Source organism: Emydura macquarii, unplaced genomic scaffold (genome assembly GCF_026122565.2).
Source record: "Emydura macquarii macquarii isolate MOO-44397 ecotype Brisbane River unplaced genomic scaffold, CSIRO-AGI_Emac_v2 contig_3062, whole genome shotgun sequence".
Classification (NCBI taxonomy): domain Eukaryota; kingdom Metazoa; phylum Chordata; order Testudines; family Chelidae; genus Emydura; species Emydura macquarii.
The window spans coordinates 6,228,890-6,241,333 of record NW_027133199.1 but is presented as its reverse complement, the minus strand read 5'-3'; the positions used below and the strand labels follow the sequence as shown (position 1 = coordinate 6,241,333).

General features: G+C 38.2%; 1 protein-coding gene across 1 annotated transcript in view; it reads right to left on the bottom strand.

Annotated features, from left to right (window-relative positions):
* Nucleotides 1–12,444, bottom strand: part of CLNK (cytokine dependent hematopoietic cell linker) — a 42,248-nt gene that overhangs the window by 28,519 nt on the left and 1,285 nt on the right. The window contains exons 3-6 of the mRNA XM_067530336.1: nucleotides 8,327–8,367; nucleotides 6,721–6,883; nucleotides 2,367–2,470; nucleotides 1,824–1,869 (exon numbers count right to left, since the gene is read on the bottom strand). Coding sequence (XP_067386437.1) covers nucleotides 1,824–1,869; nucleotides 2,367–2,470; nucleotides 6,721–6,883; nucleotides 8,327–8,367 — 354 coding nt within the window. The remainder of the gene's footprint in view (nucleotides 1–1,823; nucleotides 1,870–2,366; nucleotides 2,471–6,720; nucleotides 6,884–8,326; nucleotides 8,368–12,444) is intronic.

The window sequence follows — 12,444 nt, the reverse complement described above, 5'->3', positions numbered from 1 at the left end:
GGTGAACCCATACGGATAAAATAAAAAATGGTCATTTCCCCCCAAGTTGATCTTTTTGGAAGTTTATTATTTGTTTAATCTTTTATGTATGGATAGTAGAGGATATAATGGCAAAACCCTAGACAGAGGATATTTTCAAGGTATTTTTGCCTGGGTTGGAGCTAGAAAATTTTGGCTCTCATACCACAATTTGAATTCTTGATAATTTCTAGCCCAATTTCTACATCAAATTTTTATAAAAAGTTGAGTGTTGCACTATTGAGCCTTCAAATTACATCATTCTTATCTGAGAATGTTAATAAGGACATTTATTTATCGAATAGGATAGTGGAGAAATCCAAGACAGATGTGATTCTGTGGCAGTGGGCACTATTAGTACAGCAGGGTAGCAGTAAATGCCCAAAGTCTGACACTCCCAGGGCAGTATAGGCTACAATTGTCCCTAATTTCCCCTCTTTTAAATAAGACCATTATTAGACAGGTGTCAATTTTGCCAAACATAGGATAACTGAACATTTTGAAGAATCAACACAATACAGAACATTTAAGAACCTTTATGGAAAAATCCTATAAAACATAATTTTATAGAAATGTAATAGTATAATGTAGAAATTACTGTAAAAACCTATAAAATAGAGTAGAGAATAATAACCTTTCTATATGGATTTTCTACATGAATTTGAACCATTCATAGAATTTTACAGAACTGTGGGTATTAGGTTTTCTATTAAATTCTATTGGATGGTTAAAAATACCAATAGCTATAGAGAAGTTGTCATTTGCTATTGATTTATATAATATTTGTTAATGCAATTTTCTATTATTTTAAGCTCTTAGCCTTGTGTTTTCAGTTTTTTGTCTTTCAGAATATATGTTGAACAAGGGTACAGTTTGTTTTTTCTGAAATAAGATTTCTAATTTTTATGTGTACGTGCTGCTGAACCTTCATAGACGTCTATAGCATTATGCTTTTGAGATATATTCTTATCTAAATGCTTGGGAAGATAACTTAAATTGAGTACAAATCTCATTTATGCAAGTAACTTTACAAGTAACTACCCTATAGAAAAGAAATAATTGGAGGATGTATTTATAACTATCTTAAAATTATGGGATTTTGAAATAAGATACAGATAGAATTAGTGTTAAACTGGAAGCCATTGAAAAGTCAATATATGACAAGGGTTGTCACACTATTAGCACAACTATTACATTCTAAACTGGGGGAACAGTTTAGAATTCTGATATCCTCTGACACCAGTGTACAGTAAATATTGACAAACGGTGAGTTTTTAATAGCAGCCACTTTTGGTGACATTACAATTAAAAGAAAATTATCAGAGTATGTAGTGGAATGGATGCAGTTGGCTAGGTAACCAAGCATAGAGCCAGATTCTGTTCCTAGCTGCTCCTGCTGAAGTCAGAAGCGACTCCAGTGCACTCTATAATTGCTCAAAAGCTGAATGTAGCAGACCTGCCACTTCTCTCTCGCTATTATATTTCCCGCCCTCCTTTTTCTTCTTTATAATTAGAGAGAGAATGAGAAAAAAAATCTGATTTTTACACAGGGCTGGCCTGTCCCTGAGGAATGGAGAGCTAACTGACGCATGTTCCTGCTTGAAAGTGATTACTTCAGGGTTGTTACTGAGCTGAAGCTGGATTCTAAATTGTAATATGCTGAATTTTTAAAGTGACTGATATTTTGAAAAATATAGGCCTTTTATTCTTTCTTCCCCGACTTATATTGTTCATCCCCATATGTACAGTGAATAAGAAAATGGCATTTTCATAGTATAATTGCAAAACAAGTGTTTTTATTGTACCTTTAACATTTGGGACTCTTCTCTCCTCTGAAACATATCTGCATTTCTGTAAATAATATAAAATGTTTAGCTGTGATATTGGTCAGTAATAATGGAAGTACAGCTGATATAATTCTGCTGTTCCTGACACAGCAAGATTACTTGCCAGTTAATGAATTTCTCCACATATATTTCCTCCACCAATATGCACTCTTGGAGTCTTTATACCATAAAATATTTAACAGTTGCAAACTGCTAATCTAGGCTTTAATCTATTCCATAATTGTTGTTATCCCCCAGAAATCTCTTCTTGACATGACATTAATATGGCTGACACATCTCCATTCAGTAGAACAAGTTACAAAAACAATGAGAACAATATTACATGTGGCAAACTGAATGAAAAGCACAGACTAAAAGGTGGGTTTTAACACTGAATCCTATTAATTCAAAAAAGTGTCCAAGGATTTAGCCATGCAAGTCCCATGGCTTTGCACAGCATTAAGTGATACACGAAAAAGAAAGGAAGTATATTTGTGGATAATGTGTATGATCTTTACTTACGCGTAAGTCTTGAGGGTAGTCAGAGGATTTTTGTTGGATGGTGATAGAGGATTTAGAGTTTATAGAAATGTGAGTAGTAGCTGAAACTCCTAAATACCGTTTATCTGTTACAAAGGAAAAAAATAGAGTACATAAGAATATAAGAGCTGCCTTACTGGGGTCAAACCATGGTCCATCTTATCCAGTATTCCATGTCTGATAGTGGCCCATACCAGAGCTTCAGGTAAAGTGATCCACCTGTCTTCCACTCCTGGCTTCTGGTAGTTGGAGGTTTAGGATTGCTCCAAGGACGTGGTTGTGTCCCTGACCATCTTGGTTGATAGCCATTGCTAAACCTCGCCTCTATGAACTTATCAAGTTCTTTTTTGAACCAATCATATTTTTGGCCATCATAACCTCCCATGGCAATGAGTTCCATAAGTTAGTTGTGCATTATGTAAAAAAGTACTTTCTCATTTGTATTAAATCAATTGCTTATTAATTTCATCAGGTGACCTCTGGTTATTGTATTGTGTGAAAGGGTAATAACATTTTTCTATTCACCTTTTCCACAATATTCATGATTTTATAGACCTCTATCATATACACCCCCCAAGTTGTCTCTTTTCTGAGCTGAACAGCCCTAATCTCTTTAATCTGTCCTTGTATAGAAATCATTCCATACCCTTGATCATCTTTGTTGCCCTTCTCTGGACCTTTTCCAGTTGTACTATATCCTTTTTGAGGTGGAGCTATCAGAACTGGACATAGTATGCAAGGTGTGGTGTAGAACTCCTCAATGGTGATCTAAGATCTCTTTCAGGGGTGGTAATAGCTAATTGAGAACCTATCATTGTACTTCATTGCCTAGTCACCTAGTTTTGTGAGGTCTCTCTCTAACTCCTCACAATCTGTTTTGGATTTAACTATCTTGAATAATTTTGTACCATCTACAGACTTTACCGCTTCACTGTTCACGCTTTGTTCCAGATTATTAATATTGAATAGCATAGGTCTCAGTACAGATCCTACTGTTGCCATCTTTCCATTGTGAAAACTGATAATTTATTCCTACCCTTTGTTTCAACCAGTTACTGATTCATGAGAGGACCACTTAGTTTGCTTAAGAGCCTTTGGTGAGGACCTTGTCAAGGACTTTGTGAAAATCCAAGTACACAATGAGTTTGTCTACACCTAAAACACTACCGTGGCACAACTGTGCCACTGCAGGTGTGCTGCTATAGCACTTCAGTGTACACACTACCTACATCGACAGGAGGGATTCTCCCATCGGCATAGCTATTCTGCCTGTCTGAGAGATGGTAGCTAGGTTGATGGAAGAATTCTTCTGTTGACCTAGCACTATCTACAAAGGGACTTAGGTTGGATTATCTATGCCGCTCAGGGGGTATGGATTTTCTTGTGTAGACGAGGCCACTATTGTCTGGATCACCTTTATCCCACATGCTAGTTGACGCCCTCAGAGAATTCTAATAGAATGGCAAAGCATGATTTCCCTTTACAAAAGCTATGTTGTGTGTTCCCCAACAAATCACTTATCAGTTTGTCTGACAATTCTACTTTTTACTATAGTTTCTATCAATTTTGATGATAATAAAGTTAGGCTCACCAGCTTTTAATTGTCAGGATCACTTCTGCAGCCCTTTTTAAAAATCAACATTACACAAGCAATTTAATATTACTGTGCTTTGATTGATCTGAACCTATCCCAACCTATCGTAGTCAAGTCCCACATCCATTTATATAGCACTGCCACCTGATCATTGCAAAACATCACTGGTAGTATACCCCCTACAGCTGTGAAATAGTGTTTGTTTACCACTTCACAGTGCTGAGTGCCCCAAGTATATTTGGCAGATCTACACATCTTAAGTTGCCAAATGTTTAAGCCATGTCTGAGGCATTTCATTGAATTCAATGGAACAATCATTTGAAACATCAGCAGAGGACATGAGAAGATCGAACAATACAGAAGTTAACTGTTGGTTCAAAAACAATAAATGATGTGCAAACCCGTCAGATTTTCCTGCTCATCTTATTTATGCAATTAGTCCCAACTATACTCCCGTGATATCTGCACATGGAGGCAGACCCTCCTATGTTGAAGAAGGGTGTCAGCTACCTCTGTGGCTCTACACCTTTACTTTTCTAGGGCTCTACAGAGGAATCTCCATGGGGTGGGATCTGTACAGGGGCAGGGAGTGGGCAATCCAAGTTGGGTGTGGTCAGGGTTGTGGAGGATGCATATAATTCTCTTGTGGCTTCCCAGAAATGATCTGGGAAAGGTGATAAATCCTCAGGCCATATCTTTCCCATTGTACAATCTCCACATTGGGGAATTCCCCTGAAAGTCGGGGTTCCTTGGGCTACATAACAGTGGCCAGTAGAGTCCCTGCAAGTCTGGCTCCACTGCTGGGGGTTGAGCGTGGTGCCTCTCTGGCCCAAAGCTGGTGTGGAGGGAAAAAAGCCTCCAAAATAGTCCAGGCTCATGGCAAATCCTGGGAGATCTGTGGAGTTTATAGGCCGACTCATTAGGGAAGCGAAGGCAAGCCTTAGCTTCTGCCCTTTGGGAGGAATTCCACCAGGGTGTCTTTGTGGAATCTCCCTTCCTTACCTCAGGAGGGGGCAATCTTGGCCTATTTTCTTAAAAGCTTCTACAATAGAGTAGTAATAATTTAAAAAGTGGTTAGAAACCCTCTCTCTACCAGACAGTTATTTTCAGGAAATTTCCTGCCTAAACTGCTGTCCTTGACAATATCCCCTGCACCCCATATTCTTGGTTTTTATCATTTATCCAGAGGTATAACAGGAAGTCTTCCCAATATCTACATTTGATTCTATTGCACAGACTTATGCTTGGATAACGTGTGCCTACATGTTCATACACAGCCAGGCACATTAGCATGCTTTTCAGAGTCATTACATTTTCTGAGTCATTAACTTTGGATGTATATTTTTATTAGCCTATAAAAGATTGCAGAATGGGACATGAACACAAAAGTTTGTCTTTCTGAAGTGCATTTTTAGACTCTTTTCTGGTACCTTACAGATTATAAATGAACTAAAAATAGCTGTCCATTTGTTTAATACGCTTTTCTTTGGAGCCATCAGTCAAAATTTGCACTGTTTTCCCCAGGCAGTCACTGTACTCTAGGGTGTTCTTAGATAAGCACCAGAGGATGGTTACCGTAGGGTTACTAAGAGAAATGTCCCCATTGGCAAGCAGGAAAAAAAAATTTAATCAAGCGTTTGAGTGCTGCTACTTCAGATTTCCAAATAAAGCCTGGAAATAAGTTTTTAGAACACAGCATGGCCCATCCCTGAGTTCAGCCCATATTGTGTTCACACACACTGAGGAATCTAAGGAAAAAAGAGCTCAGTAAGTTGATTAGGCTCCAATCTAACTCCCTTTGAAAACCATGGAAAAACTTTGTTTGGCTTTGTGGGAATTTAATCAGGCCTTTGCTTTATACAAACCTCTCCCATTTGCTGCTATGGATTTTATTTTATTTTTTAAAATTTAATTAAATAAATTAATTTATTTGCTATTTGTTGGGTGCATTTTATGTACATATTTATTAAGATATTTCTGCCTATGGCTCTTTTTTTTTTTTTTTTTTTTTTTTTTTTTTTTGGAGGGGATTAAAATCTCTAGAAAGTAGTTATCAGGGTTGACTACTATGACCAGTAAGGTGTACCTTTCTTTACCCCAAATTTGACAGTGGCTTGTGTCAAATAATGTATTATATGTAGGTGCTGAAATAAAATGAGAATTGCATAGGGCCTTCTCTAAAACAAAGCACTGGCTTGATTAAAATACAGCATTTTTCTATAGACAATCCTTGGGAAATGTATTTAAAAACAAAATGCCCATTCCTGAAAGGTACAGTGGGTGCCCTTAAAAATTTTACATTCATTCATATGCAAATTGATTATCCTGGCAATCAATATCTTTCTTTGTATGTCTTACACCGAGTGCAGCACTTAGTTTAACTCCTTTTCTCATGACTGATAGATGGCTCTTGAGAACAGGCTGTATGCTCAACTGGGAGATGTCAAGTACAAATAGGATCATGGATTATACCATACTAGAGACACCGAGGCAGGAGAGCAGCGTGTAGTTTAGCACCATGAAAACGTTAATTCAGCATACTCCTCTGACTGAAACAGAGGTAATGGTGGTATAACACTGTCGTCTTATGTGATGAGGTAAATGAGGCCCTCCTTCCAGCCAGGTTTTTACTTCAAAATCGAAACATTTCATCTTTAAAAATAACCAGACAGCATAATCTGGTCCTGGATTTCCCCACTTAGCCCAAGGACTCAGTTCTGTTTTAGCACAGAAGTAGGTTACCTGCATACTCGGATTCTTGTATAGGTTTGGCAGGCAAAATTTTCAACACATGCATTGCCTCCATGCTGGAAGTTTTTACAGTATCATAAAGATACTGTTCTTCATCAGCTACATCGCATGAGGGTTCTGATTCATCCTGACCCACTTTTGCAAAATGTTTATCCTAGGCAGAAGAAAGAAATGTAGGTAAACACAATGAACCTGTAGATGCAAGGCTAACTTCAGGCCTGGCCAAAGTGGATGCAACTCATGACTTGAATGACTCTACTGACTTTAGTGACCCAACTGACTCTGATGGAGTTAGGGTGACTCATACCATTTCATGCCTGCAGACTGAGAACTGGGAGTTATGTTCAGCTGTTGAAGGGGAGAAGATGAAAGATTGCACATGGTATACTGGTGCAGCAGAGTTTCTGGATACAAATGTGAAAGTGACTTTTTACTTTGAAAATTAGTGGGACTCAGGCTCCTAAGAGGGAGATTTTCAAAGGCACAATAGCAGTTAGGAATCTAATTTCTATCAACTTTTGCTGAGGGTCATTTGTACCTTTGAAAATCTCCCCCCTAAGTGCCTAAGTCACTTTGGAAATGGGAATCTGGTTCCCAAATCACTTAGAGACTTTTGAAAATGTTATACAATGTAACTGCACCTGCAAAACACATTTTTAAAATTGTAAATTTCACTGTAATATTTCAATGCGTCATTTGTACTATGCTGTTCAGTTACATAAATCATCAAGCTAGGGAACAGAACTAACATTGTCACAGAGGTTATAGCTTAATGGTAGAGCATTTTTGGCCTTGTAGTCTGTGAATCTGAACATTAGTGTTTTATGTAATTAACCAGGTCATCACAAATTGCAAATTTTAAAATAGAAATATAATATTCAAAAGTCACTTTTGGTTAATAAATATGCACGTATTTGAGTCCTGAGTTCTTGCACAAGCAAATCTTCGGTGTCTACGCAAACAAGACAGGGCTGTGAATATTACTGAATGGTAGAATTGAAATCAGCTGCTTAGGTACTAATTCTCAGTTCATAGCACATGTTCTTGCAAGTCTTGTTTACCCCAGCTGCTACTGACTTCAGAGTGATTTTTGAGGTTCAGAAGTAAAGCAGGATTAGGCCATAGATAAGTAAAGGCTGCTGAGTAGTCTGTTCCTATAACTCAGTTTCAGAGGTTCCCAGCCTGTGTGGAAATAATCATTTCCCATGTTCATCTGAATACAAAATTACACACTACAAAACATATGCATCTTATACTTTTGTAGATTTGATATGAATGATTATTCTAAATACAATGATGCTGTAGTTCACACAGAACGTAGCTATAAACAGAAAATGAACCCTATTGATGGTATTTTCAAAAACAATCATTGGCTTACTCCTGCTCCCACTGAAGTCAATTTAGAGCTCTCATTGGCTCCAAGAGGAGCAGAGTTATGCCAACACTAAGCACTTTTCAAAATCACAATCTGCATTCCATGTGTGCAGGCAGAAAGGGTGGTCTTCCCACTACAGCAGTACAGCCAGTGACCATTTTAAACTTCAAATCTATGTGAAAGTAAAGCAAAATTTTAGAAAGGAAGGGAAAAAATACTTACAAAATTAGATGTTTTTTCAGGAATATTTCTGCTCTTGCCTTCTAAATAAAGAAGTCAAAAACATTACGGTAAGTAAGTATTATATATTCTGTATAGAAGAATGATACGTTATTTACTACTTTTATCAAAGGGAACAGAACTCAGTTAACTGTATAATATACGGAAAATTTTCACATAGCGCACGAAGTGAAAAAATGCTGGCTGCCCCTGTGTAGGTACATTGTAGGGATAGTGTCTGCATGGAACCTCATACCCACCTTTAGTTCATCTGCACAGAAGCTATTTAGGCCAAGATTTTCTCAGATGGGAGCCTAAAGATAAGTGCCTAATTAATAAATAAAAAGGTCATAGGTAGTTTTATGGTCCCCATCACGATAGCATCTGAGCACCTCACAGTTAGAGCTTAGAAAAAATGGTTTTCCTGCCCCACAGATATTTTTGTGGCTCAAAATTTCTTCCTATCTCAAATCTGGACAAAAAGTTGAAATCACAACTATTCATGAACTGAAAAAAATAATTTGTTTGCTTCAGGGCATTCAAAATGTTTCATTTTGATAACCTTGTAGTGTTTCATTTTGATTTCAACTATTTTTTAACCTCATCATACTTTGGCTTGAATTTCTAAAGTAAACATAATTTCAAGTCAGAAAAAATGAATTTTTCTTTTTGAATATGTCGAGATAAAATGTTTGACACCTACAGAACTTATCTTAACATTTCATTAAAATGGCCCCGTTTTGCAACCAGTTTTGGATGCAACAAATCAGTATTTTTGGTGAAAAAATATTTAGTTGAAAAATTCCCAACCAGCTCTATTCAGTCCTTGTGAGGTAGGGAAGAAGCATAATTCCCATTACCAATGGGGCACTGAATCACTGAGGGACGGACTTGGAAGTCTGGGGAAGAGCAAGGAATCACATCTAGGACTCCTGAGTCCTAGGCTAGTATCTTAACCACTGGAATATCCTTCCTCTTCTATGTATCTGAAGTTTCAGAATTTTTTGCAGCTGGCCCTCCCACCTGAGTCACTGGAAAGGAGCAATATAATCAAAGAAGTCAATATAGTTTTGATTTTTACACATAGCTTGTTACATGTGTATGCTACCATTTGATGTATATTGTGGTATGTAGCTCCTTTGGTCATTCTAGTTAAAATTGACCACAAAACAAAAGAAACACATCCTTTTTATGTGACATTGTTCTTCTGTAAGTTAGATGCAGTACGTGATCTCAGCAAGAAAATATTGCACAGTTTTGTATGGCCCAGCAGATGGCATTAAATGTTCATTTGTACTATACTTGTAGTACTGTTATCTCGGTTCATACAGTCATCCATGGGAGAGGGGAAACAGACACCTGCAAACTATGGGCCTGACTCTCCTCTGACTCTCACCAGTTTACTATTATAGCTCCATTGACTTCACTGGAGTTACTCCTGATTTACACCAGTGCAGGTGAGAGGAGAATCAGGCCCTATAAACAAAATGATGAAAACAAACCAGTGCTTTAAAGTTTCATTCTTTTGTTTTCTCTTTCAAGTTATAAAAAAATTACTCTATATTCCTTGAGTTGTAAGTTCAACACCCTCAACATGACAGAAAAATGTGTCACACAGATCAACATTACGAGCCACATTCTCTAGTATAACTAAGTGGAATTTGGAACAGGACCAGGCAATGATGGCCTGGCTCCCAGGATAAATTAGAACAGCTCAAAGGCTGCAGTAACTTAAATTTAGACCTGTATGCCCAGAGTCCCAAGTCATTCTGATAGTAAAGTGGGTGAGGTTTTTTGGCCTGCAATGTGCAGGAGGTCAGACTAGATTATCATGATAGTCCCTTCTGGCCTTAAACTCTATGAGTCTATGATCCAGGGATCACTGGAGCTCAGAGGCACCCCAGCCATATCTCCTTTCTTCTAGGAACACTTCTTCTGCCAAAGGGCTGTGTGGATGATCACATAGAGCCACAGCACTGGCACTGTTCCATCTAGGGATTCCCTTTATGTAAGGGGAACCCTCAGGTTTCTGGTTAAGTTATCTGTCCAGCTCCTGTGTGCCGACTGAGTAGTGCAAACCAGCCAGAACGGGGGCCAGAATCTTCCTTTTATATCATGATGGACTTTCAGTTCAATACTTTTTCTATAGTGGTGACAAACTTTAAATACAGTAATGTAACATAACCAACACAAGGTGTATTAAGGCATGATCTTGCAAAATACTGAGCACCATCTGGAAAGTGCATGGCAGTTGAGGGCACTCAACACTTTTCAGGATGGTGTTCATTTATTTATTATTTGTATTGTGCTCATACCCTCAGGACCCAAACAGGATCAAGGCCCCATTGTGCTGGTGTTATACAAGCACATGTAGGAGACAGTCTTTGTACCAAAGAGTCTACAATCTAATTGACCTCTTCTTATCATAGTTATTTTCATTAGAAACTAAAGATTTAGAGTTGGTGTAGACTGTTTCTCAGCATTTTCAGGTTGGTGATCCCTTATTCAAAGTCAAACGTTTTCACAGCTGCCTTCCATTTACTATAAAAGTAAATGTGCATCAATGATAACATATTTGTGTGTCTGTGGGTGTATATTCAAAAGGGTTGATAGAGAATTTATGAATTTGAAGGGTAAAGGCTGCAGGGATTTTGGGGGGGGGGGGAGCGGGGAACAAGATTTTCTTTGCTTTAGATTAGAATAAAATTTTCAACACTTAGTGGCCTCCCATGGAACTTGTGACCCCCTGGCTGAGAAACACTGATGTAGACCAAAGTGCCACGGGTTACCACATTGCACATTAGTATCAAGTATCAAAAATGTCTCTTTACTTTAAATGAGAAAGCAGGGAAAAATTTGATTCTATGTTTACACTAGTTAAAATAGGAGTTTATAGGGTTTGAATCTGCATCTATGGTCTTCAATGCAAGAAGGCCTTTGAAAGGTCAGTGCTTTCATTATGTTTCTAAGAGTGACATCAGACATTCTCATGTAGGAGGTTGTGTTTTAATAAACAGCCCAGCCTTCAGATGTTTAGCCAATCTCTCCAAACCTCTTTAAAATACAAAATTGTGCTGGAAATTTTGCAAGGGAAGGCGCTCTCAGGCAGTTAACAAGGGCACCTCTTTCTAGTTTGTCTGGAAATACCAGGAAAAAACCACGTCTCATGGTATTTAGGCATCTCTGTTTCAGGCCCTAATGAAGATATACAGGATCCCCAAAAATTACGTGGGTTCAGTTCAAGGAATGAGGAGGAGGGGAAGGAAGTTGCCAATAAGTGCCGGCTGTGGTGAGATTTTGATGTGATATGGCCACTTGGCCACTAAGAACTGAATCGAAAAGAGAACATGTCACAGAAATCACCAGACAGGTTGGTTGTATTTTATCTGAGTTGGTTCTTTTCACCACAAAATCTAGTTTCTTCTGTGATGGTTGGACGCATCACCTAGTGTGAGGGGGTCACTTCCTTCTTAATGCGGTAGGAGTTGGTCGGAGAACCCGGGGCCTTCCCACTCCACCAGGCTCTGGACCAGGGCCCAGTTACAGTTACCAAAGGTCTGGCACCAAAGAGCACCTTAAGGCTGCCCTCCCTGAGCCACATCCTACCCCCTTCTCTATGGGCCATGCAGCAAAAGCACTGACACACATTCTTTACATTAAGCATGTTCCATTAAGGTCAAGGGATGAAATCCTGGGTCCACTGATATCAGTGGGAATTTTCCCCACTGATTACAGTGAAGCCAAGATTTTACCCATGAAGTCAATGTGAGTTAAGTACATGCTTAATGTTAAACACATGCTTAAATGCTTTATGGAATTGGGACTAGAGAGCACCTTATATTTAGGACCAGGGCCTTATAAATAGGAGATATTTACTTTTTCCCCTAAATTAAAATGGGTGGTTTTTTTTGTTTTTTTTGCAAAAAGCTAAACCCCCAATTGTGTTAGAAGCAATCAACTATTTTATTAATTTTGATCAGATTTGTCCATGCTAGCAGAGGTCCATGCTAGCAGATCTGATTGCATGACAAGTCTAAACTAGGCAAGATACATAGAGCTAATAATGCACTTTTAAAAAAAACCTTTATACATGCTTCCCTCCCATTGTTTTTAGAAGCAAT